This window comes from Habropoda laboriosa, unplaced genomic scaffold, assembly GCF_001263275.1.
Source record: "Habropoda laboriosa isolate 0110345459 unplaced genomic scaffold, ASM126327v1 scaffold9, whole genome shotgun sequence".
NCBI lineage: Eukaryota > Metazoa > Arthropoda > Insecta > Hymenoptera > Apidae > Habropoda > Habropoda laboriosa.
In genome coordinates this window covers 3,167,019-3,190,268 of record NW_017100191.1, presented here as the reverse complement: position 1 = coordinate 3,190,268, position 23,250 = coordinate 3,167,019, and the positions used below count along the sequence as shown (strand labels likewise).

General features: G+C 45.2%; 4 protein-coding genes across 4 annotated transcripts in view; all 4 read right to left on the bottom strand.

Annotated features, from left to right (window-relative positions):
- Positions 1-1,155, bottom strand: part of LOC108580280 (zinc finger protein 425-like) — a 6,590-nt gene extending 5,435 nt beyond the window's left edge. The window contains 2 exon segments of the mRNA XM_017943991.1: positions 247-265; positions 658-1,155. Of these exon segments, the coding sequence (XP_017799480.1) occupies positions 247-265; positions 658-1,155 (517 nt within the window).
- Positions 1,156-3,023: 1,868 nt separating this feature from the next.
- Positions 3,024-5,655, bottom strand: LOC108580279 (gastrula zinc finger protein XlCGF8.2DB-like). The gene is given in 4 exon segments (XM_017943990.1): positions 3,024-3,235; positions 4,337-4,597; positions 5,065-5,414; positions 5,645-5,655. Coding segments are annotated over 4 exon segments (834 nt in total).
- A 392-nt stretch (positions 5,656-6,047) lies between these two features.
- LOC108570109 (modifier of mdg4-like) overlaps positions 6,048-23,250 on the bottom strand; it is an 80,388-nt gene continuing 63,185 nt past the window's right edge. The window contains exons 7-9 of the mRNA XM_017931903.1: positions 8,127-8,270; positions 6,901-7,172; positions 6,048-6,482 (exon numbers count right to left, since the gene is read on the bottom strand). Coding sequence (XP_017787392.1) covers positions 6,048-6,482; positions 6,901-7,172; positions 8,127-8,270 — 851 coding nt within the window. The remainder of the gene's footprint in view (positions 6,483-6,900; positions 7,173-8,126; positions 8,271-23,250) is intronic.
- LOC108570111 (zinc finger X-chromosomal protein-like) lies at positions 16,887-17,719 on the bottom strand. Its single transcript, XM_017931905.1, has one exon. It carries the CDS (start codon positions 17,458-17,460, stop codon positions 17,167-17,169), a length of 294 nt encoding a protein of 97 aa, XP_017787394.1. The 5' UTR covers positions 17,461-17,719; the 3' UTR covers positions 16,887-17,166.

The following is a 23,250-nucleotide window of genomic DNA, read 5'->3' as shown; positions in this document are numbered from 1 at the left end:
TTTCATCTGATAGTCAAAAGCTTCTCGAAAGGCCATTAGTAAATAATTCTAACAACAGGCAAGTACTTATACTCGCGAATAATAAGTACTTGCGTTTTGTAACACGCACTCCTATTAACGATCGGAGGAGACCCAGTTTCGCGTTTACTTCCGTTCTCGGCTTCGATTTCCCGCCCCCTTCTTCACTCCGTCTGCTCATTTTCAAAGAGCAAACGCGTGAAATCGCAGCGAAGGCTATACACATACGAAACTCTTCTTTTACAGTCTAAACACCGTACAACACAATACGAAATTCTTCTGATCGTAGAGCGAAGTTAAAAGAATTAAAGCAATATTAGCACTGCAACCAACAAAACGGACGTTCGTGCAGGATACGATTATCCTTAGACATTGTACGAACGTAACAAAGTCGAAGCAAGAAAAGAAAAGAATCGTCCTGCTCTTTTCCCTGGTCTTCGATTCTCCTTCTCGGTCTTTCAACACCGAGAGAAACGTGGGAAAAATTTTTCAACGCACACACGGGGAGCTGTGATCTGTCTCGGAAGATTTTTTTCATCGGCGAAGGAACGAGATTAGGCGACTCGCCGTCGAATCTATACAGTCTCTCTCTCTACGCGATAATTGCTAATCTCTGGAGACAACAAGGCATCTTCATACTGCAGTGTCTTCGGACTTTTTCACTTCCATTTGACACGTGTCCATCGGCGGATACTCTGGTGGGATCGCGCTGTTGCTGCTGTCGATGCTCTCGTTGTGGAAGTTCCTCAGGTGTCTGATCAGGCTGCAACGTTGCGTGAACTTGCGATTGCAGAAGATACAGCAGAACTTCCTCCTCACGCCGCACTCGAACTTCACATGACGGACGAGATTCCCTTCCGTCACGTAGGACCTCGAACAACGCGCACACTTCCACTTGCCGTTAGTGTTCCTGACCTTACCGCATACCGTTCGACGATGACGGTTCAGCGTGAATATGTGAGTGTAACCCTTGCCGCAGTTGGTGCACATGTACGGTTTGTCCGTTTCCGGTATCCACGAGGAGGAGTTGCGTTGAAAGAGGAGCCTCGGGTCCCCCGTACAGCTCATACCTGGATGGAACGGTGCCGAGGCGTTAGTGTTCGCTAGATCGAGCGGTGGCAGACACTTTAGGTACATTCGGTAATCCTGCTTGCACTCTGGAAAATCTGGAAAATAAAGCAGAGAAATTTCACACGTTAACGAGGGAGGGAGAGAGAAGAAGATCGCGTGTAGAGAAAAGAAAGTTTAATCAGCCGATCTATCAAGTGATCGGATAAATAACAAAGTAAACGTGAAAAGTAGACGCGGAGAGAAAAGATTCGAGAGAGAGAGAGAGATGTGTGTTCGCGTTGAAATTCTTCGAAGGAAAGATACGAGAAAAAAAAAAAATAGCGAAAAGAGCGAGGAGAAATCGAGAAAATCCTTTCCTTTTACAAACCAAAAGAAACATAAGTGACATAATAATGAGAAAAAAATAGAGGAGTTTTAAGAATATATCCAGCAAACAGTCGAAGACCGCGATTAAACGCGACTTCTAGGATGAGGTTCAGTCGGTAATAAGTACTGTATACGTACGTGCACATTGAAATGATACGCAGGACGAGTATCTTCGCTACGAGACGACGTTGATTAGGTTAAGAAAGTGTCGCGGTTTAAAAACAAAAAAAAAAATCAAATATCAAAGGAGAAGAGATAAATGATAAAAGTGTGAAAAAAAAAAAATGAAAATCGTAAAACGCGAACTCGCGAAAGCGGCAGTGTGACTTCGAAGAAAGGACCGTGCAAAATAATTGGTTACGCGTGTGCACGTGTGCGTGTATGTATACACTCTCTGTCGGGTTTCACTGCATCATCATCGTGACATAACACCTTGCGTAAAATTTTATTGTTATATTTATTATCTCTGCTAAACACTGGGTGGCACACAGTCAATTTGTTTAAACATCAGACGACTACGCTATTGACACTCTAGGAGGCAAGTTTTCGAATCGATTCTGTTAATTGCATTATTCATCGAGAAACAAGAACGACACTTTGCGATTACACGTAAAACGCGATCGAACCGTGATTTACAACGTGCCAAAATAAGGCGTATCTATACAATATCTTCGCGCATAAAGACGAAAGGAACACGGAAACTGATTTTCAATTCTACTCGAGAGTCCATACACTTTTGCCGAATCCGATGATCGCGCGTTTCGTTAATCTGTTCGTTGAAGTTTTTTCGGAACCGTTGAGACGATGATATCTTCGCGTGTTGTGTCGCATGTTCGAGATTGTGCGTAACGAACAAAGCTGCTGTCGGTGTGCGACGATCTTCAAGGCTGAACATACGATCTTCACTGAGGACAGAGACTATAGATTCTTCGGTGAGGGGAATCAGAGATTCTTCCGGGCGCAACGAATGATCTTCGCGAGATGATCGAGATCGTGATCTTCGAGTTGACACACATTCCAGCTGCAACTGATACCGGATGCTGCTGTCTGTCTCGTTGCTGCTCGGAGGAATTCTGCCCGAACCTTGTCACCCCTCTACGTGAATTCGTCCAAGGATCTGACTGGTACACTGACTGGCGAGACCTAGAAGAACATTAACAGCAGAGTTGTGTTAATCGCGAATCGGAATCGATTTTCCTAGAGAACCCAAGTAATCTCTCTTTCCCGTCGTCCTGGCAGACTCGGCGCGTCCTGTTACGACAGAATTCTGCATCGATTAGAAGAGGGAGAAACGGGAGATTCGGTGAAAATGTGGGACAGGTGAATTGTTTGCTTTCGGGAGAAAGGACGGTGGAGAGCAGTACAAGAAGCAACAACCTATGTATGTTCGTTACGAACGTCTCGGATCAGAAACTACGCGTAGGCAAACAGATCGGTCTATTCTTATTTTGCGGCAGGAGTAAAGGAGGAAGTTCTCTATGGTGGTTTCTCCAACGACACTCTCGTCGCCTGTAGACGAGGAGACTGTCGGTTCGAGGCAGCGGGAGAGGAATTGTTATCGAACTCTTCTATATCAGATCGGATCCGTTGACAACGTCGATCTTATGAATCGCGGTCAGATGACGTTGCAGACTCGTCTTCTGAGTAAAACTGTAGCTGCAGTAGTAACAGGGAAACTGGCGTTTCCCTCCGCATTCCCATTTCATGTGCCTCCTAAGGTTGCACAGCATCGTGTACCCACGGCCGCACTGCTGACAGGTGAACCGAGACCTCGCGAAACCTGTCGAACGAAAAGAAAAACAACATTGTCAGTGGGTTTCGTCGAACAGTGTCGACCATTGCTATTATTCGTGGAACTATTCGATTGCTCTAACTTTTAGATGGAGGCTCTTTTTTTTTTCTAAACGATGATGAATAAACGTGTCCCCGCGAGAAACTGCCGGTCACATCCAAATAAATTGCCAGTCTACGAAAAACAGAGACAACTTTCCCAACAACGTGAACGCTAAATTTCCCCCGTTTCTCTACGAACACACGGGAGAGAACTGCTACCGTGAAAGTGGCAATCATTTTCTCTCAACGTTAATTACACCGCGAACTGACAGATGTGCAAACGACAGGGTATCTTCCGTTGGCGCTCTTGTATACTTGCAAAATACTTGCTACTCTTTGTCTCGTACAACCCGCGACAAAACTCAGAAATGAATCAATGACCAAACGATCACGACTGTACATAATCGTTTATTTAATTCTACATGGGGGGCGGGCGGGGGTGTGAAGTGTGAACGGGGACGGGAGGAAAAACTGAGGATCGAACTAAATGATCGTAGATCTTCCGGTTCTGCGGATAAAAATCTTCGTGGATCGACGCCCTCGTTTTTTTCGACGAGGATTGATCTTCGAGAAGACTCTCTTCCTTCTTCAGTGGTAGATCGTATCGAGATATCTTCGTGTGCAAAAGACGATTCAACGAGCCTCTCTCTCATAGAGGGTCCTGCAAAAGAAGGTTCGTGTTTTGGTTAGAATAATCGAGTTCTAGACACTCTTGTGTCGTTCGTTCAATTCATTCTCCTTCTTCTTCTTCTTCTCTTCTTCTACTTCCTCTTCTTCTTCCGTTTCTCCTTCCGCGTACATGACCAGCAACGAGAAACGATGCGAATATTGGACGAAAGTGCAGTATCTCGTGGGTGTTTTCAGTTTCTCAAACGATTTATTTTGTACAACTGTTTCACGTTAAATCTCACAAACGTTACATGAATAAAGATTCTCGATCTAATCTGACGTGTCTTTTTTGCCATTTTGTTTTTTTTTTTGCTTTTGTACCGTAAACGTTCTCTCTGCGTATAAAGAACGAGGAAGGCGTTGCCGAAGACGGTCTAACTGTAAGCGGTTCTCACCCACGTTTTTCGCGGCGGAACGAAGATGTTGTGGGTGTTCAACATGTGCTGCCTGAGCTTTCCGTTTTGCGTGTATCTAGCCGGGCAGACGGTGCAGGCAAAATGCTTGCGGCCGCCGCACTCGAATCTCAGGTGTTGGACCAGATTGTGCCGCCTCTGATAGGATCTGCCACACTGGTGACAGGTGAACGCTTCCATAATCCTGCAGCATCCGTTTCTGGTTCCACGTGCAACGAAATGCAGCTCTGTAAAACAATGAAAACGAAAGGTCAAGTAGAATTTGCCCGTACTTAGGGACCACGCGTTATAGAATAGTCAACGTGGTCAAGGTGCTCTCTCTCTCTCTCTCTCTCTCTCTCTAACAGTGCAGCTCTAAACCAATCTCCATCTCTCTCGTCTTTCTCCGCCATCGCTAACCGGTGAACCACTCTCGGATTTCTTGGACAATGAATTAGGGGATCAGGCTCTCGTGTGCAACCTTTATTTCGTACAACAACAACAATAATAATAATAATCTTACATATACATATCTATCTATCTATCTACGTCGAACGTTAGTCGTTTTTTGGCTGACTTTACCCTCGTCCTAAAATTACAGCATGTAGTAATGCAGAAAATGGTGTAGCGGAAAGCCGGCGCCGCGATTTTAAGGTAAATTGGCCAGAGATCTCTAATGGAAAGTTGGGCGGGAAGAAAGTTCGATCCGATCAACATTGTGCGAAAATTCGCTTGGGAACGGAAAACTTTGGCGGCAGGTAGATATTGTGTCTTCGCAACAGGTGCCTACGGAGACCGATATTCTGCGTGTATCTCGCCGGACAGACGTGACACGTAAAGTTTCTCTGTCCGCCGCACTCGAATTTCATGTGAGTGGTTAAATTTCTCTTCATCTTATACGTTCTTCCACAACGGGGACACATGACGGGCGTCTCCCTCGATTTCACGGATATTTTCCATGCCTCGTTTACCGGTCTTTGCCTAGTGCCGCTTAAGGATCTTTTCCGGGGGTCGCTACTCTCTGACGCGTTCCTCCCCGTGAATCCTAGAAATAAACGGGACAACCTGTTAGAGAAAATATACCTCGAGCACCTTTGCAGATTTACGCGATATATAGTATATATATATGTATATTCACGAGAACACGTACATACACACGCACAGGCACGCAGGCACACACACACAGACACGCACCAGTACAGTACGACGATTTCACTTTTCACGTGGGCTCTCTTCGAACAATTTCCTGTGGAGAAGAGGAGAAGTGCTTGCGCTGAAACGTTTTGGTCAGTTACCCAAGAATCATAGCCGGTTGAAATTCATCAAGTATTAGAAAGCCCATAAGTTTATTTAATTCGTACAATTACACACTATCTTTGGATGCCTTGGATAATTTCTACCCACAGAAACGCGTGACTACTTAATTAACGGCGAAGGAGAACGCTCTATTCGTAAATTTGGCAATTTGTCAACTATAAATTAAATAATTCAACGATGCCGAATCCTCGGAAACGACATCTTCCTCGAAAAACAGTTCCGTGTTTTGTCGATTTTTCGATATTTCGCCTTTTTTTTTTTTTCTTTTGTTTCAATCGCTACGCTCGATTCCATTTACACCCTACGCCTCGACTAATTACCCAGAAGCGGCCTATCGTTTATCGTAGAGAGTACACTTCGCCGAACGCGAAATATCGAGGCTCAATGTTTGGTTCTAATGTGTCGATCGAGGTTGCTCTTTTGGGAAAACCTAAATTTGCATATGGGACAGGTGAATTTCGGCTCGACGCCGCACTCGTAATTGGTGTGCCTCCACAGAGAGGTGAACACCGCGTAGACGCGATTGCAATTCGGGCAAACGTATTTCTTCTTCCTCCTCCTTCGTTCACCGGCGGGCGGCTGGTCTTGAACACCCCTCTCGCTGGCGATCGCTTGCTTGTTGCACTCGAAGATCCTGTGACGCGTCAACGAGGCCATCAGCTCGAAATTTCGGTTGCAATCGGTGCACAGGTACTTTCTTGGCCCCCATCGTCGCACCTTGCCACCGTGCTCGTTCATCGAGCGCAGATGCCTAGTGTACGCGACCACGCGAGACGTCGATGGTAACGTCGGCACCGTCCAATTCGACGAGCTGTAGTTGGTGCTCCCTGAAAGCAAACAAACGGAACAAAACACTTTTAACATCTCGTCTCTCCGTGAGTAATATCTTTTCATCCGTTCTTAATCTCATCATCATCCATCATCGATCTGAAAATACCAATGACGCCGATTAAAACTCTCTTTGCCAAAATGTAAAATACACAAGATCTTTATTTACAAGATGCTCTGCTCGTCTACAATGCTAGAAAGACCCTCTCAAGATGATCGAGAGATGTTGATCAGCGTGAAAGAAAATATGTGTCCGAGTACAGCGAGTAAAGCGAGTTTTTTTTTTTTTTTTTTTTTTTTTTTTTTTTTTTCTTTTCTCTTTCTGTCACCACGACGCGCGACTGTACAAAGGATCTTATAAATTTTGCGGGAAATCGTGATAAGAGGCGAACATGGTTCCCTGAATGTGCACATTCCCATCGAGATCGGTCATCGCGTCCACCTGTTGCAACCTGTATCGAGGATTCTGATCGAGGAGATGCTGATGTCTCGCCAGTATATGCTTCATCAGACTGTCCTTGTATCTGGTCCTGTGCGGGCAGAACGCGCACTTGAACTTTGGATCGATGCCGCACTCGAAGTCGTGATGCCTCTTCAGGTGGTGCTTGTGCTTGTACGTCTTGCCGCAGGTAGCACAGGTGTGCTTGAACACCGAGGTCGCAGGATAATTGGACTCCACTGAAACAGACATGAAATAGCCTTGATTAGTGGGAATCGAGCTGTCCTCGTGCGACACGATCGTTTCCCAAATAAAGTCTCGCCCTCGGACGATCTCTTTTTCACCGACTACACACGTTCCACGAAGAAACAAGAAAACGAAATGGAGGAACGACGAGGAGGGAAACGGAGAAAACGGGGAGGGGTGAGATTAACCAAACACACCAAAAAACACAGACAATCCTTTGGTATAGAACTGTGACAGAGTTTTATTTCAATCGTGCCACTTTTCATCGTCTAATTTATGAAAGGATACTTTCACAGACCTTCGTCATTCTCCGCCCCTTTTCAATCCTTTTTCCTTTCCGTCCTTTCACCTTCTTTTCTTCCTTCCTTCCTTCCTTCCTTCCATTTTCCCTTCTTCCTTTCCCCCTTTCCTTCTTCTTCCTTTTTTTTCAATCCTTTTTCCTTTCCGTCCTTTCACCTTCTTTTCTTCCTTCCTTCCTTCCTTCCTTCCTTCCATTTTCCCTTCTTCCTTTCCCTCTTTCTTTCTTCTTCCTTTTCCCATTCCGTCTTAATCTACGCCGGACCTCGGCGAGTCCGTTCACTTCGAGACGATTATCTCCGACGTATGTTCGTGTGTGATTGCGTGTGCGTGTACCGGGCGTGTTACGATAGAAAGAGAGGAGAGAGAGAAATAGAGATCACGTTGTTATTATCGTACATCAGGCCTGCTACTTCTAAACACGATTCACTGGAACCGAGGTGTGTCCAACAACTGTGTCTATGCTTCGAAAGCGTGGGTCGGGAGAGACTGTGAGGAATCGGCTGTTGTTCACTCGTTTCTGAACTGCTTGATGGTCGGTGTGCGTGGCGTGAATCCAGACCTGGTGTGCTTCATCATGTGCACTTGAAGGTAAGACCTGTAGGTTGCTCTGTAAGGGCAGAAGACGCACTGGTGCATCGGTTGTTTGCCGCATTCGTTGATCATGTGCCTCCTCAAATTCTTCATCTGATGATAACGACGGTCGCAATTGTCGCACGCGAACCGTCCTTGTCCACGCGATCTTCGCTGTTCCTTCGGCATTCGGCTCACGTAGAACTTCATTTTCGAGTAATCTGCAATCAACCAGAGAGTCTCGGTTAAACACGTCACTTTTCCGAAATCGCGGATCAATCGTTCCTTCGATCGTCGTTCAACGAGCAGGTGTAATAACGTGTACGGGTGGCAAGCGTTTTATCGATGTATGTAACACGAAGAAGAAGAACGGAGAGAGAAGAAAAAAAATGTTTCTTTCGTTACATGCAGACGATACTCTGTGTACGCGCCAGTTACAACGGGACCGACAGACATTCGGATCCGAATTCTCGCGTGTTCTCGCTTCCCAGAACAGAGCTCGATCTATGTAGAAAGTGGTGAACAGGTCGGAGGGAGTTTAGGAAGCCTTGTGCAACCGGTGGGCTGCAGATAGCTATCAGGATACAACGGAATGAAGAGAGTATATTTTCGATAAAAATGAAATTTACAGTTCCATATGACGTGCAATCGATGACGATGGGTCGATGGGTGTTTCTGTCGTATAAATTAGTTACAATTCTCTCGATGCACGACACAATTATCCACCGACGGACAGGTAAGCTGCTCCTGTACTTGCTGCGACGGAACATTTTTCTGCGAACTGCTGCATCTCCTTCCGCTTGTCGTCGTCGTATTCCGAAGAAGAGCCGCCGCACTCTGAAATCGTCGTTGGTCTACAGTGTTACGGTGAACCACCGCGTGTGGAACAACTGAGAAGGAAAAGAGAAAAGAGATCCTCTCGAGAAGGAAAACGTGTTACCTTGAAGTGAATTCGTAAACGAGATAATAGCAGGGTGAAGGCGAATAATAACGATCGACCGGTGTTCGTGAAAAATAATTCGTTCGAATTTGAAAGTTCCATTGTTTATTGGTACGAAGGTAGGTACGTGCGTTATAAAGGATATTTTCCATCGTCTATAGTCATTCGTAAAGAATTTCCAACAAAATAGAACGCAAACATTTTCGGTGATCAAGTGGGCTACGTTCATGTTTCGCGTGTTAATTCGCGCAGGCAGATATTTTATTGTCGTGTGGAAAGTAACGTAAAGGTAAAAACGTTGGTCGAATAGGTTCGATGTAACCTAGTTACACACCGTTCCAGCGTTCTCTAACTTCGAAACTTTGGCTGCGTACACGCACAGGACTCGCGTAACGCGTGGAGGCGGTTAACACAGTGTTTCAGGTAACTTGATTAATACTTGCGCGAATATCGAGAGACTGCGGCTCGAATCTCGATCGTAATCGACAACAAGAGGGGTATACCCCTCTATACTACGATCTACTCGATCTGAATAACGTGTCTGTGTGTGTGTGTGTGTGTGTGTGGGTGTGTGTGATCTCACTGGCATTACGAACGTGTTCGTCCATCAGTTTCTTTATTACCGTCGTTTCTCGTTATGTCGCGAAAAATAGAGTCACTTTCGATGCTAGTCTTGTTTAAAATACTCTGGTTGTCTGTTCTATGTGGATATCGGTACACGATGCACTTTCGTCCCCCCCTTTGATCTTCGTCACGAGATCCTTTCGAGGTAGAAATTCGTATCTCGGAGAAATTGAAAACCGGCCAATCGGTCGAGTTTGAAAAAATACACTGTGCGTCCTTTTCGTCCGGGAATTTTGACCAACTTTCGTAGGGTGAATGAACAAGAAAAAAAAAAAACAAAAGGACGATTTATTTTCCGGCGAAGAGCGACCAGAGTTAGTTGCCGGCATCCATGGACGACGAGAGTTTGTTTCCGTTCGGCATCGCGTAGAACTCGCTGAGAAGCTTCATATGCCTGCCGTTCAGATGCGTGTTCAAGCTGGATTTGTGCTTGGTCTTGTAAGGGCAGAGGGGACAGTGGAACTTTGGCTCAACGCCGCATTCGTGCTTCAAATGCCTCGCCAGGCTGGAGTAGTAATTGTACACTTTGCCGCAGTTCTTGCACGGATAGGTGACTCTCTGGCAGTTCAGGTAGCCTCCCATCGAGTGTGATTCTGAAAAATCCGAGAAAACAGAAGAGATCGATATTAGAAACGATCGACGGTAAAACTGGACACTTTCTTTCTCGCGTGTGATTTACTCTATTCGACAAACCGAGCCCCGAACACGCCGGAGGTTCCGCGCGAGATTTTCGTTCGATCTACGGGGAATGACACACATAACGTAGCACGTAGCGCAAAGTAGCGACAACTACTTCGAGCTACGTACTATCCTCTTTGTTTCTCGGTCGTTTTATCCAACGAACACCTTCGCAAATTTATTTTCAATTAACGGCGATAGGAGAGGGACGGGAGAAGACGGGATTCGGGGGGGCGATGTCGTCGACTGGGTGTAGGAAAAATCGGAACTACTCGGGGAAACCATGCAGTTGAAAAGAAAACGAAGAAAAAGAAGAAAAAAAAAAAGAAAGAAAAATGCGATGCAGTCACCGTAGTCTCTCCCAGATTCTTCTGTCTGCAATCTTCGTGTCTACTCCTTCAAAATCAACCTTTAAAAAGAAGAGTTTGAATTGGAACTTTGTTGAATAAAAATCGTCGTTTTTGTGTACTGTTAGTTAACAACGTTCGATGTATTTTTTTTCTTTTTTTAGGGGGATGCGTCACCACCGATAGGTTAAATACCCGAGTCATACTTTATTTACAGTTTCACGTTCTCCGATACACTTACACACACGCGCATACATACACAGAGAGTGATCTAACGAAACTTGGTGTTTCGAAGTTACTTTTGTTTGTTTGTTTGTTTTTTTTAAGTATCGCATTTAAAGTCGTTAAAATTTTTCTCACAAGGCGTGCCGTTATTTCGGAGCGATGCACGATCCTGTATCATTCTGCACGTATCTCTTTACCAGAACCGGTATTCCAAGTTTACTGTAACGATGAAGAACAGACTTCGACATGCAGAACATTCTGGCAGCCTTCCTCAAGGACAATCCGTTGGCCACTGCTTGCACGGCGGACTTGACCTGCTCCAGTTCGCATTTGCCGTATCTTCGCCTGTAGGATTTCGATCTTCTGTCATCGTAATACAGTTCTGTAACACGAATTAACCGGCAACGTTAAAAAGGAACCAAGCTTGTATTCTGATTCAGCCGAAAGTAACTGCATCGTCAATCGCCTGGACCAAACAGCTCAAAAATTCTACAAATCAGACTGACAGTTGTAAAACTCCTTACGCTTATCAATTGCGTATCAATCGTCGGTATAACAAGTACCGGTTAGATGCCATCTAACGTCGTATCTTAACGTCCGCGAAAAAGCAGAAAATAAAAGTATCCGCCGAATGGGTTAAAAGTATCCACCCATACGACTATTCCCCCCGCACGTGCTAAATGTACCAATACAAAATAAACGAGAAAGAAAGGAAAATAAGCTCGAGCCGATCGTTCGAACGTTCGTAGGACGGAAGCAGCAAAGTATCGAAACCAAAAAATTCCAATGGTTCGAAAACGTACCTTTCCAACGATTCGAACCGCACGAGACTATCGCGTGGCGCACGGGAGTAATGAGAACAACATTGGAAGTAGAGAATCGAGGACGGCCCGAGAGACGAGGGAAACGTCTAGCTCTCGCGTATCGCAACGAAACGTTTTATTGTAACAGTCGGACCAAAAGAGGGGAAGGAAGTGGAGCCAGTGTAGAGAAACAGGCCGTAGACGGGGCGTGATCTAAGCGTCCGCGTGAATCCTCTTCATGTGTGACTTCAAGTTCCACTTCCGGTTGCTCCTGTAGCTACAGTAAGGACAGCACTCGGCCTTCTTCTGGCCGCAGGACGCCTTCACGTGCTCCACCAAATGGTGCTTCCATCGGTACGATTTCGAACACTTGGAGCACTTGTATCTGCCCGCGACAGGATCCGCCCGTTTGCTCCTGAACACTCTGACAGACTTGCGGTCGGATGCGAAATAACTTGTCTCGTACAAGCACCTTTCGCCTACCGTCGCGGGATCGAATACCTGATAGTCCTCCCAAAGGATCAGTTCACCTGAAACACAACGTCCGTTTTGTCATTGGCCGGGTTTGACACGAAGAAGTTACTGCCTCTGAATCCAAGATCGGAGATCGTCTAACCAATCTATAAGCGACGAGATAATCGACAGCAGAAAGACAGAGAACAGGGGAGGATCGAGAGAGTCGAATGATACGGGAACGATGAGGAACGTTGGACAAGTAGTATTGCCAGGCGATGTCAACTTTATTTCACCCTCCACTCCTGCTTCTCTCATAATAGATAAAACGCTTACAAATTGTGGCGATGACGTTGTTTTAATCGTGAAACGTTGTGTCACTGTGGGATTTTCTTTCTTCGTTCACGATCTCGATCGTTGCTGTGCTTTCGACTGATGTGTCTCTTCGAGTTCGATTTCCTGTACGAAACGAAAGGTACGGTACGGAGAGCATTGCCGTTTCTCTTTGTCGCAAAATATCTTCCGATGCTCCACCGGATGCCACACTTTCTCTTGTAGCTTTTCAGGCATCTCGAACAGGAGTACTTTAACAGTCTTTCCATCCACTCTCACTTTCCTCCTCCTCGCCTTCGTAAATCTCTTTGGCCGTCGTTTCATTGCTCGCGTAGATCCTCGCGTTTTCCAAGCGGTGCAATTCGGTTGCTTCTCTCGTGTTCCAAGTGCGAAGAGAATCTGTAACAAAACATCGGCGGCGTTTACATCGCAGAAAAGGTTCCGACCCGGAAGAATCTCTCTCTGCAGACGAAAAATGTAAAACAGTCGTGTTCCACAGATCTTCGAAGAGCTTCTTTCGTTCTTGGAAGGCTCGCGACGCCTTGTTGATCAGCTGAAAGCAAATGGTATTTCGTCGATTAGATCGTCGAGGAAAATATAAAATAAAGAAAAAGAAAGGAAGAAAGAGAGAAAGAAATGAAAACGAAACAGGTCGTTCCTCGAAGAATCTTTGCAGAAGATTTTCGAACTGTACACAGGTATTTATTTAAAAAGCAATCGACTGCCGGACATCGTTACACAGGAACACTTAACCACCACTGCGCAGCATTCTTGCTCGACCTAATAGATCTACGGATCTATCGAATCAAATGGACAAAATAGACTAGATAGTCATGCATCGTAGACAAGTGACTCGTACATTATTCTTGTTTTTTTTTTTCCACTAAACTATCGATAACAAGTACGATTCGTCTTTCCGCGTTCGGTACGATTATACAAAGAATGAGATGAAACGTGACTGACATTTACTACTTGGTTTAGCGTGAGTAGGTATATGAAAATTGAATCCGTTTACGCGTCGCGTTTGACGCGATTTTTCATCGATCGCAGCTTGTCGCGCGAGAACGGTTTGTTTCTTTTTTCTGTTTTCTTTCAAGCCAATCGAAATAATTCACCGTTTTTTGTTTCCTCATTTTCTTTTCACTTTTTGTGTCGTAATTTTTGCGTAATTCGAACGAAACAGAAACGAACAGGATGAGAGAAATTGTGTGTGTGTGTGTGTGTGTGTGTGTCGGTGAAACTGATACGCAGTTTGTAAAAATCGTTTTATAATCGACGCCAAAAACGACAATTACTCGGCGATTCTTGTGATCTTCTCTCTTTTTCTTTTTCGCCTAGAGAATGTGCTCTCTACGTAAAACGGTGAATTCCTTTGAACGTGTGCGTTCTCGTATTTCCTTTTGGAAACGACGTGCCTCGACGATGTAAAAATTCGTACGAACACGAGAACATTTCATCTCGTCCTGGAGAATTGTCGTTCGTGTTCGCCACAACACCAGCAAAGGAAATCGAGCGTACAACGTCGTTATCATAATTCTACCACTTGACACCGCGATACTCGCAACGTCTCGAACGACTTCTAAAGGAGAAAACCGCTGCGAATGCATGCTTATCCTTATTACGATCGTTTTTTTTTTTTTTCTCGATATCGAACAGATAGGAAATCATTTGCTACAAGTTCAACTGCTGCGCTACCGTTAGTTTCGTCGGTGCGCCAGAAAATCGTAATGATAAGTACGGGAAACGAAAAAACTATAGTTCGCACTCAACAAAAAGCGAATACAATGGTATATTCGAGAAAGAAAAAGAAAAGAAAAGAAGATGGTTCATCGTCGCTATAAGACTAACTAAACGATAAGGGCAAAAACACTATCGATGATCGATTCTCAACGTGAACCGCGCGTTCGTGTGACTCGACAAAGACGTTACACACCCGATCGTTCCGTGTTCAACGGGACAAAGTGAACAGTGAGAGACGAAAGTCGGAGACGCGCGAATCGAAATCGATCGTCGATAAATATTACAAGAGACAAAGGGCGAGAAGATAAAAAAATAAAAAAAGGAAACGAAAGAAAAGGAAGACGAAAGAAAAGACAGCCTTTAGACTAGATTCGGTTCACTCAAGTACGATTAGCGTTTGCCATATCTCGATTGTGCTGTCGCGTCGATCAATCGTGAAATCTTTCAGCGCAAAACTGTAAACGCGACATATCACTGTATCGCACAACTGTCGAAAAGGGGAGCATCTCGATCGACGAACAGCTCGATCGATCCAGATGCCGTATAGTTTCGCAATGAAGCTCAGAGGAGATCGCTCTTTTACAGCGCCTGACCGGCGCAAAAATTTCTAACTCTCTCGTTATTCCGAATTTTCAGACAATCCGTTCCACAATTTCCAGACTTCGAATAAACCGATGCGAAACTAGTTTCCCCCGGGGCGAGGTGTACTGGACAAAAGAAGAGATTGTTGCTCCATAGGAATATCGGTGAACGAATTAGGTAGACGGTGGGATGGTAATAGCGACGTTCAGCGAATTTCTGTCTGCTTGATGTTGTGCACCGAGAGCAGGTGCTTGAGAAAGGAGGCCTCGATCCTCGACCTGTAAGGGCAATATTGGCAGGAGAAGTGAGTCTCGAACGTGGCCATTCCGCAGCCCAGCTTCAGATGCTTCCGCAGGTTCGACGCCCAGGAGTACATCTGGCCGCAACGCGGACAAACATGCAGCCGTGGCCTCACGATCGGGAATAGGGGAGCATCTGGAAAGAAATTTCGGTTAACACAAAACGATCGACTTAGACCGCTCTGCGTGAGAAGGTCGCGCCGCCTCGATCTCGGACTCGAATTTTTTTTGGGGGGGATCAACGCGGCGCGATTCGCGTGTCAGGTGTTCGTTTGTTAGGAGTGGCGGGAGAGAAAGGAGAGATGATTAAAGGATCATCGCCAGTGATGGGCTAGCTTCTAGACATCGAAGCGCATGCCTTGTCAGGTTATTAGAAGATACAGCGGATCGCGTCCCGACTTAGTCGTCAACAGATCCATTCTCGCGACGATTCTGCCCCCTTCGAGCTGAAAACTCGCCAAGCGGACTTTAATCGAGTCTACCTTCACACACACACACACACACACTCTCTCTCTCTATCTCTCTCAGGTGAATCGAAGCTCGGAGATTTCGTTCGAAGAGGGCATCTTCCCGGTTTCAAGCAGCTAGAAAACAACGATGCTAACATACCTGTACTCTCGTACTCGTGCATGCGAATAGATCATACTTACGTCCCAGCTGCTTTGCCTGATCTTCGAGGGACTCCTCAGCGGTCATTTTACAGCGGCTCTTTTCTCGCTGAAAGAGAGATAACCACGAAGGAAGATTCGGCGGAGTCAGACGGAGAGGAGCTAGGTTCTCCATGGGAAGAACGCACTTTATTATCGAGCAACATTGATCACAGCCTAGCTAATACATGTCTATCTGATGTTTACAGAACAGGTGTCTCTTGAAGTTTCCCTTAAAGTAGGACTTGTAACCGCATAGAGTGCAGAAGAAGTTAGGCGACTTCCCGCAGGCCATTTTTTGGTGAAGCCTCAGGCTGGACGGCCAGGCGAACGATCGACCGCACCATTCGCAGGTGTACTTGTCACCTGAAACAGAAACGGCTAGTCAGCGGAGTAGAGAATACGGAAGGAACTTTTCAGGCCAGCTTGCGATCTTTCTTCACCATAAAATCGGTCATACGCGGAAGAACGATCAACATCTACACAACCTTTCTTCCTCTACCAACAATTTATTGATTACACAGGAGAGATTCCCGAGAGTCAATCGTCGATACACTCGGTACACTTTCGAAACGGTCAATTTTTACTTCACATCGTCCGTACTAGCGCGTTCGCCGGTGCAACGAGAGTCGGTTGGTACTAACGAAGAACGGAAGAACGTGCATCGTCGCTCCATCATCCGAAATGAATTCTAAGGATGTGCTTTTGCAAGCTGCTCTTGTATTTGGTTCGATGAGGACAGTAAGGGCAACACTCCTTGGGATCTTTGCCGCACTCGATTCTCAGATGATTCTTCATGTTCCTTAGCCAAGAGTAACTCTTGTTGCATCTAGGACATCTGAAGCAACCGGGTTTCTTGTCCAAACAGCTGCTCGACTTCTGGACAATCTTGACGCTCGGGCTGTTCGCGAGCGGCTGCAGCTTGTGCTGGCTCACCGTTCTACCGTGATGATAACGGTGATGATAGCCGGGCCAGGGTAATTCTGTAAAAAGAAAAAAGGAGGAATAACGTTCTCTCGTTGAAGCTGTCTCGTTACGATTATCGTGCGTGCGTGCGTATGTTGAACGATTTTACCAGGGGAGAATAAACTGTTTATTATTATTATTATTCGTTTCTTTTCTCTGTAATTGGTTTCTCCTTCATTGTTATTCCCCCCTCCCCTCTCTTTTGGCACATGCTTTACACAGACTGACGACGAGAACGCGTACAATATGACGGGATACGATGCTTGTGTGTGGGCTTGACTTTTCTTTCAATCGACAGCTTAGCAAATAAAGGTAACGAACAGTTTTTTTTTTTTTTTTTTTTCGCTAACCAAGCTCTAACTCTATTCGCAAGTATACATTGTTCCGTTTTTCGGTCGATTCTACACGAGGACGACACACGGGTCATCGGCTAGGGGATTAAAAGTGAAAAAGGGCGAAAGGGAAGAAGAGTAAAGTTTTTCAGATGCTGCTCGAGAAGACGTTCTTGCCAGGATGGTTCGTACGAATGTGTTGATAAAGATTGCCACGTTGCTTGGTCCTGTGGACGCAATAGGGACACTTGAACTGTGGCTCCTTGCCGCACTCGTGCCTGGTGTGCCTGACCAGTGTGGCCCGATGCTGGTAACCTTTGCCGCACGTCCCGCAACGATAAGGGAACTCGACCCTCTTCGCCATCCATAGGGTAGCCAGGTCCTTGATCAGCGGCACCATCGGGTAGTTGCAATTCCTTTGAAAGCCCTTCGGCATAGTCATGCAGGGGATCGGTACGTCTGCAAGTCACAGGAAGAAGAAAACGAGGGGCGTTAGTTGGAGGGCATAAACGGGTGTCTCTTCGAATTGGGAGAGAGAGAGAGAGCTGTTTTTTGTGTTTGTTTGTCAGACAAGAAGAAACCGAACTACCATCTCGAGAACAACAGATTTAATCAATTCAGTTTTTTTTTTTTTTGCGTTTGAAATTACGACATTAAAAGGCTACACATCGGATCAACGTTTGTTACGTGGTGGTCTAACACGACCGTGTGACGTTTCTTTCTTTCGTTTTTTTCTTTTTCCTCCCCGTTTCTTTCGTTTTATTTGATCGTTTCTTTTTTCTTTTTCCTTCTTTTGTCGTTCTTATTTTATTGACTACCAACGAACGGGTGTTTTTTTTTTTTTTTTTGCTCGGGATACAATTGAAAAAGAGGCAAGGTATGAAAATATGACTGGCAAAAAGGATTGTCCATTTATCCGTTAACCACGTTATACACTTCGAGGACCGCAGCACGCAGACTTGGATGGCGATGCTCGATATGCCGGTGAATCTGTTCGACGGTGTTGCCGACGGTATCGCAGTATGGGCACATCTTCTTCGACTCGAATCCGCACGCTCGGATCATATGGGCACGGAGATCGCGCAAACGATCGAATTTTACGGAACACTTTGGACAGAAATTCGGGCTGGACGATGACTCGTTTACCCTCGCTCCGTGGATCCTCCCGAGGTTAAACAACGCGCTTCGACGCGAACCTGAAATCGAACGTGCCAATTAGAAATGGATCCTCGATCGATCATGGACGGAACCATCCCCCGATCGATGCTCGACTGAAACATCGTCTCGTGTTTAAATACGTTCATCAAAAAGAGGAAAAAATTACGTTTTTTTGTCGCTATTTCTGGCGCAACACAACTATTTTCATAGATCGTTCTTTTCTTATTTATTGTTTCTAGCACTTTCTTTCGTCGCACGCAATGCGTACAATAATAACAACGGTAACAACAGAACAGAGAGGGGAAATGAACAGAACGAAAGAGGTTTGGTTAAAGTTGAACGGTTGTTTAAGTAAAAACAGATCTGGCGCGTCGCTTGCTTCCCTCTTTCACACTCTCCCTCTCATTCTTTCGCGCGTTTCTCACTTTTACTCTCGATCATTCTATAGCACCAGACACACCACGATCTCAGTCGACTCCTCGCGGTGATCTTCTCTACGAAAATAAAGCAACGACGCACAATTTCCATTTGTCAGAAAGGAAAGAAGAACAGAGAGAGAGAGAGAGAGAGAGAGAGAGAGAGAGAGAAAGAGGTAGATGGGGAGATAGAGAGAAGGGAAAAGTAGTAGTCGATTTGGCGGTGTGTACGCGTAGCGTCGAGAATTAACGGAGAACAGGAACTTGGTTGTAGCGCGTGATTGCACATGGATCTATCACGATCCCGATTTAGTTCAGATCGATCACGTACACGTTCTGACCACGATGGCACTGACGGATGTGTCTGTAAACGTGACCGCGTTGCTTCATCCGCGCGGCACAATACGGACACTGAACCCTCGGCTCTTTCCCGCACTCGAACTTGGTGTGCCTTTTCAAATGCCACGCGTGTATGTAACTCTTGGAGCATTTAGAGCATGTGTGCCTCTCGATGTCACGAAGAGCGATGCTTCTTCGTCTCCTCGAGCCAAGCGGCTTCTCTTCTTCTAAATCGAAATCCTTCGCTTCTTCCATCACCACCGAGCAAAGATTCTCCAGATCACTTTCGATCTTGATCCTCTTCGTGTCTAAAAAAAGAAAAGTGAAAACGAGACGGGATTAGTCCGGGGGTTACTTTTGCCGTGTTCGCGTTCGACCGGGCAGAGAAATGGAGAGAGAGAAAGAGAGAGAGAGAGAGAGAGTGTGTGAGAGGAAGAGAGAAAGAGAAAGAGAGAGAGAGAAACGAGAGGAAAAATGAATATTTCTTTTTTTGATCGAAAAATATATGTATACATATGTACACACACGTGTTTTCACATGTGTGCGTGTATATATATATAGATATATATATATATGTTTATATGTATATAATTATGATGGAAGCGATTGTATCGTTATCGAAGAGGAACGGGTTACCGCGTAGTTATTTTATCCCGCCACCTTGTCCCCGAGAGAAGACTGCAAGCTGGTTTTTTTTCGTTTTAAACCTTTTCTCTTTTTTTTTCATTTCATAAGGCAAAGGTGTTTTCCCTTTTCTCGAGGAACATCTCACACACAGCCGCCTGCCTCCTTGCACAATTTACCGGAAGAGAATAAAAACAAAGATCAAAGGATCAAAGAAGAAAAAGAGAGGTTGGTCGCGCCTTTCGTATCGCGAACAGGTCACTTCTTCATATCCAACTGGCATCGCAACAATGCTTTTATTCTCGCATTTCACATGTACATTCGACTTAAAAACCGGTACACGTTGTTGCCTTCCTTCGTTCGACCAGTTCTCCATCGCGGGAATCATACACAAAGATAGTAACCACCGTGTGTAGACGACGAGGACGACGAGGACGAGGAGGACGACGACGAAGACGACCAAGAAGACGACGACGAAGACGAAGGACGAAGAGCGATGCAAGTAAACTCCACCGAGGCGGCGACACTCGTCAGACAGATTTCACCCGTCGTTCGAAACGCGATCCTAACTCCGTGGGAAGAAATGAAATAGAAAGAGAAGAATCTACCGCGGAACACTCGTCATCAAGGTGAATCGATAATGTAGATGCGCTGGCCCGAATGCTTTCTACGTATGTGCTCGTTCACGTGGGCCCTCTGCTTGCTGCGTGTACCGCAATAAGGACATTTGAATCTAGGCGCAACTCCGCACTCGTAACGAAGGTGACGCTTCAGACTTTTCACTACGGTGTAACCGTTCCCACACTTTGGGCACACGTAGTTCTTTTTCTTGCTCCCTCTGCGCCGAAGCGGCCCGTAGACGTCGTCCTCCGACGATTTAATCGCCTCCTGATACGGGTTGACCCCGTAATTTCCGTATAGCAGGCGAAACGAACGATCCACTGAAAGCAAAAGAGTGCAACGGTTAGACAGAAAACGGAATCGAACAAAAGACACATATTTCTTCGACGAGGATTTTAATCTTTGTCTCTTTTCTTTCTTTCTTTTATGTGGCCATTCTCGTCTAGGACGAGTCATTTTCGTAGCCTGAAAGAGAAACGCGTGTAAACCCCTCCCTTCAACCCCTCCCTCGTTTTTGTGCCACCCATTCACCCCATCGAGTAATCACGATGAAATGAAACGTTTATTACTTTTATACTCTAGGAATATACAATAAGTATCGTCAAATTAGATATCGGGTCGATTTAGAATTTCAGATCGATCACGCAGACCCTCTCGCCAGAATGCTTCTTCCGGATGTGACAGTAGATCTGCGACGTCTGTTTGCTCTTCAGCTTGCAGTAAGGACACTTGAACCTTGGCTCGTGTCCGCATTCGTACTTGTAATGCCGGTTGCGATTGCTTTTCAACGTGAACCCGTGAAGACACTTGGGACAGTAATAGAGGGCACGACCGTCTTTCGACTGGATCGTAGTCGGCGCCATGTTGGTCATCATCGTGTCCAGTATGTTCAGATCTGAAAGCAATAAATAAGGATCGATGAACGTCCGTTCGAATGGGCTCGTGACCGTGATCCTAAAGAAAGAATCCAGCTTGGCATATGTTTTTTTCTTTTTCTTTTTCTCGGATTGTCCACCACAAGAGAAATTTAGAGAAAAGGGAGAAACAAAAATAAAGAAAGAAAGAAGAGTCGAGGGGGGGGGGGAGAAACGGACAAAAACGACGTGTGTCGATGATTTCGGCATGATTTCAGTTTTGAACGGTGGGATATGAGTTTCACTCTGTTACACCTGACGATTATTCGAGAGAAAGAGAGAGGGAGATAAGAGAGAGAAAAAAACGCGTAAAGAAGCAAACGTATCGTACCAAATTTGAAGGGACAGGTTCGTTAGTAATCACGTGAAAGAAAAGCAAAAGAAAGTAGCGTAAAACCGAAAGATGCGTCTATTTCCGGTAAAAGCGACACAGAGACAGACGAGGAATAAAGAAAATGAAAAACCTGTAGGTAGCGATTGCACGAGTGTGCTGTACGATGAGAAAGAGAAACACAGAAACAGAGAGAGAGAGAGAGAGAGAGAGAGAGAGAGAGAAAGAGAGATAGAGAAAGATGTGCTGTACGATGAGAAAGAGAAACATAGAAACAGAGAGAGAGAGAGAGAGAGAGAGAGAGAGAAAGAGAGATAGAGAAAGATAGAGAGAGAGAGAGAGAGATGCGTAATCAAGCGCAGATACAATTGGTGGAGTGTTTGAACATCGATTTATTACTTTGTATCTTACAATTCCACAGCGACGATATATGATCACAAAACATCGTGGAAAGTAGGGAAATAGTAACTGTTTAGACATCGAATCGTTATCCGCGAAACATTTATTCGTAGTCGAAGGATCCCGACGAGATAATTAAAGGTATCGGGTCGGTACGCGACACACTCGTTCGTATCTACATACGACGAATTGGAAATATGCACGTCTAGCCTGGCTAATTTATTAACCACGGGGCGTGTTACACTTATTAAACGCACTTAACGCTACAACATCGTTAATAATATCACAGCAACAAAAACAGTCGGCCACTAACGTCTAGGTGCAGGTAGAGAGTAAAAATGAACGAGGAATGAAAGAAAATATATCGTTTTTCTTTTTCTCTTTTTCTTTTTTCTTTTTCTTTTCTTTCTCGATCGCAACACGAAGAACGACGCTTTTTCGTCGCCATGTTTAAGTACACCTGCCTGCTGGCTTACCTGCTTCTCGATTTTTAACAAGCTCTCCTTTTTTTATTTCTGTTCCCTTAGCTTCCGTATGCTCCCCTTACGTTTGTGTAATCAGCGCGATTAATCGCTTGTCGATCGACGAAAACGAAAGCGAGAGAAAACAACGTTTGTCCCGACCGCTTCTTCACCCTGTACCGTTCATTCAGTCTTCATGTAAAAAGGGAAAAATTTACGCTTCCCCCCGTTTTTCCATCTTTCTCCACGGAAACACGCAACTATTTACGCCGGACGCAAAAATTTACCTCGAAACAACAATAAAATATACTCGACGAACGCGCACGTTCGCTTCTCCTCCCCGCAAATGAAAATCCCTCATACCTTGTAGCTAGCTCGTAGTTCGTTCAATTTCATCAATCTCTCTCGCTACAACGAACATTAAGGATGTCGTTTTATTATCGTTATTTATTACTATCGTGCTTATTACCTTCGCCTCTTGTTCTATTTTCTCATTTTGTTCATCATCATCGTCTTCTTCTTCTTCTATCTCTTCTCCTCTTCCTTCTTCTTCTTGTGTCTTCTTCTTCTTCTTGCCGTTCTTTAGAAAACATACAACTTCATCTAAGTAGGACGTGTAGGAATCGAAGAACGTTTCGCTCGAAGAATGCGTTACGCATCATGGAACTTTTTAAATGCACTTTTACTCGAGACGTTCTTTGCACGTTCGACACCCCCCTTCGAACAATTACTCCCCCTCGTTCGTCTCTTCACTTCGTAGAAAACACGAAAAATTGTTTATTTTGTTTATACCCCTCCGACCTCTTTCGTCAAACTCGCAATAAACTAACCGTCGCGTGGCGCGATCGCGTCTTTCAATACTTCAATATCCGAGATACGCTTGAGCATCGATCTGTTTCCATGATAATTATATCTCGTAAACGATCGTTCCCTAATTTTATAAAACATTTAAAAATTCGATAACAACGA

What these genes read in the sequence shown, in the direction of transcription:
- LOC108570111 (XM_017931905.1), bottom strand. Translation starts at nt 17,460, where the DNA reads ATGACTATGCCGAAGGGCTTTCAAAGGAATTGCAACTACCCGATGGTG.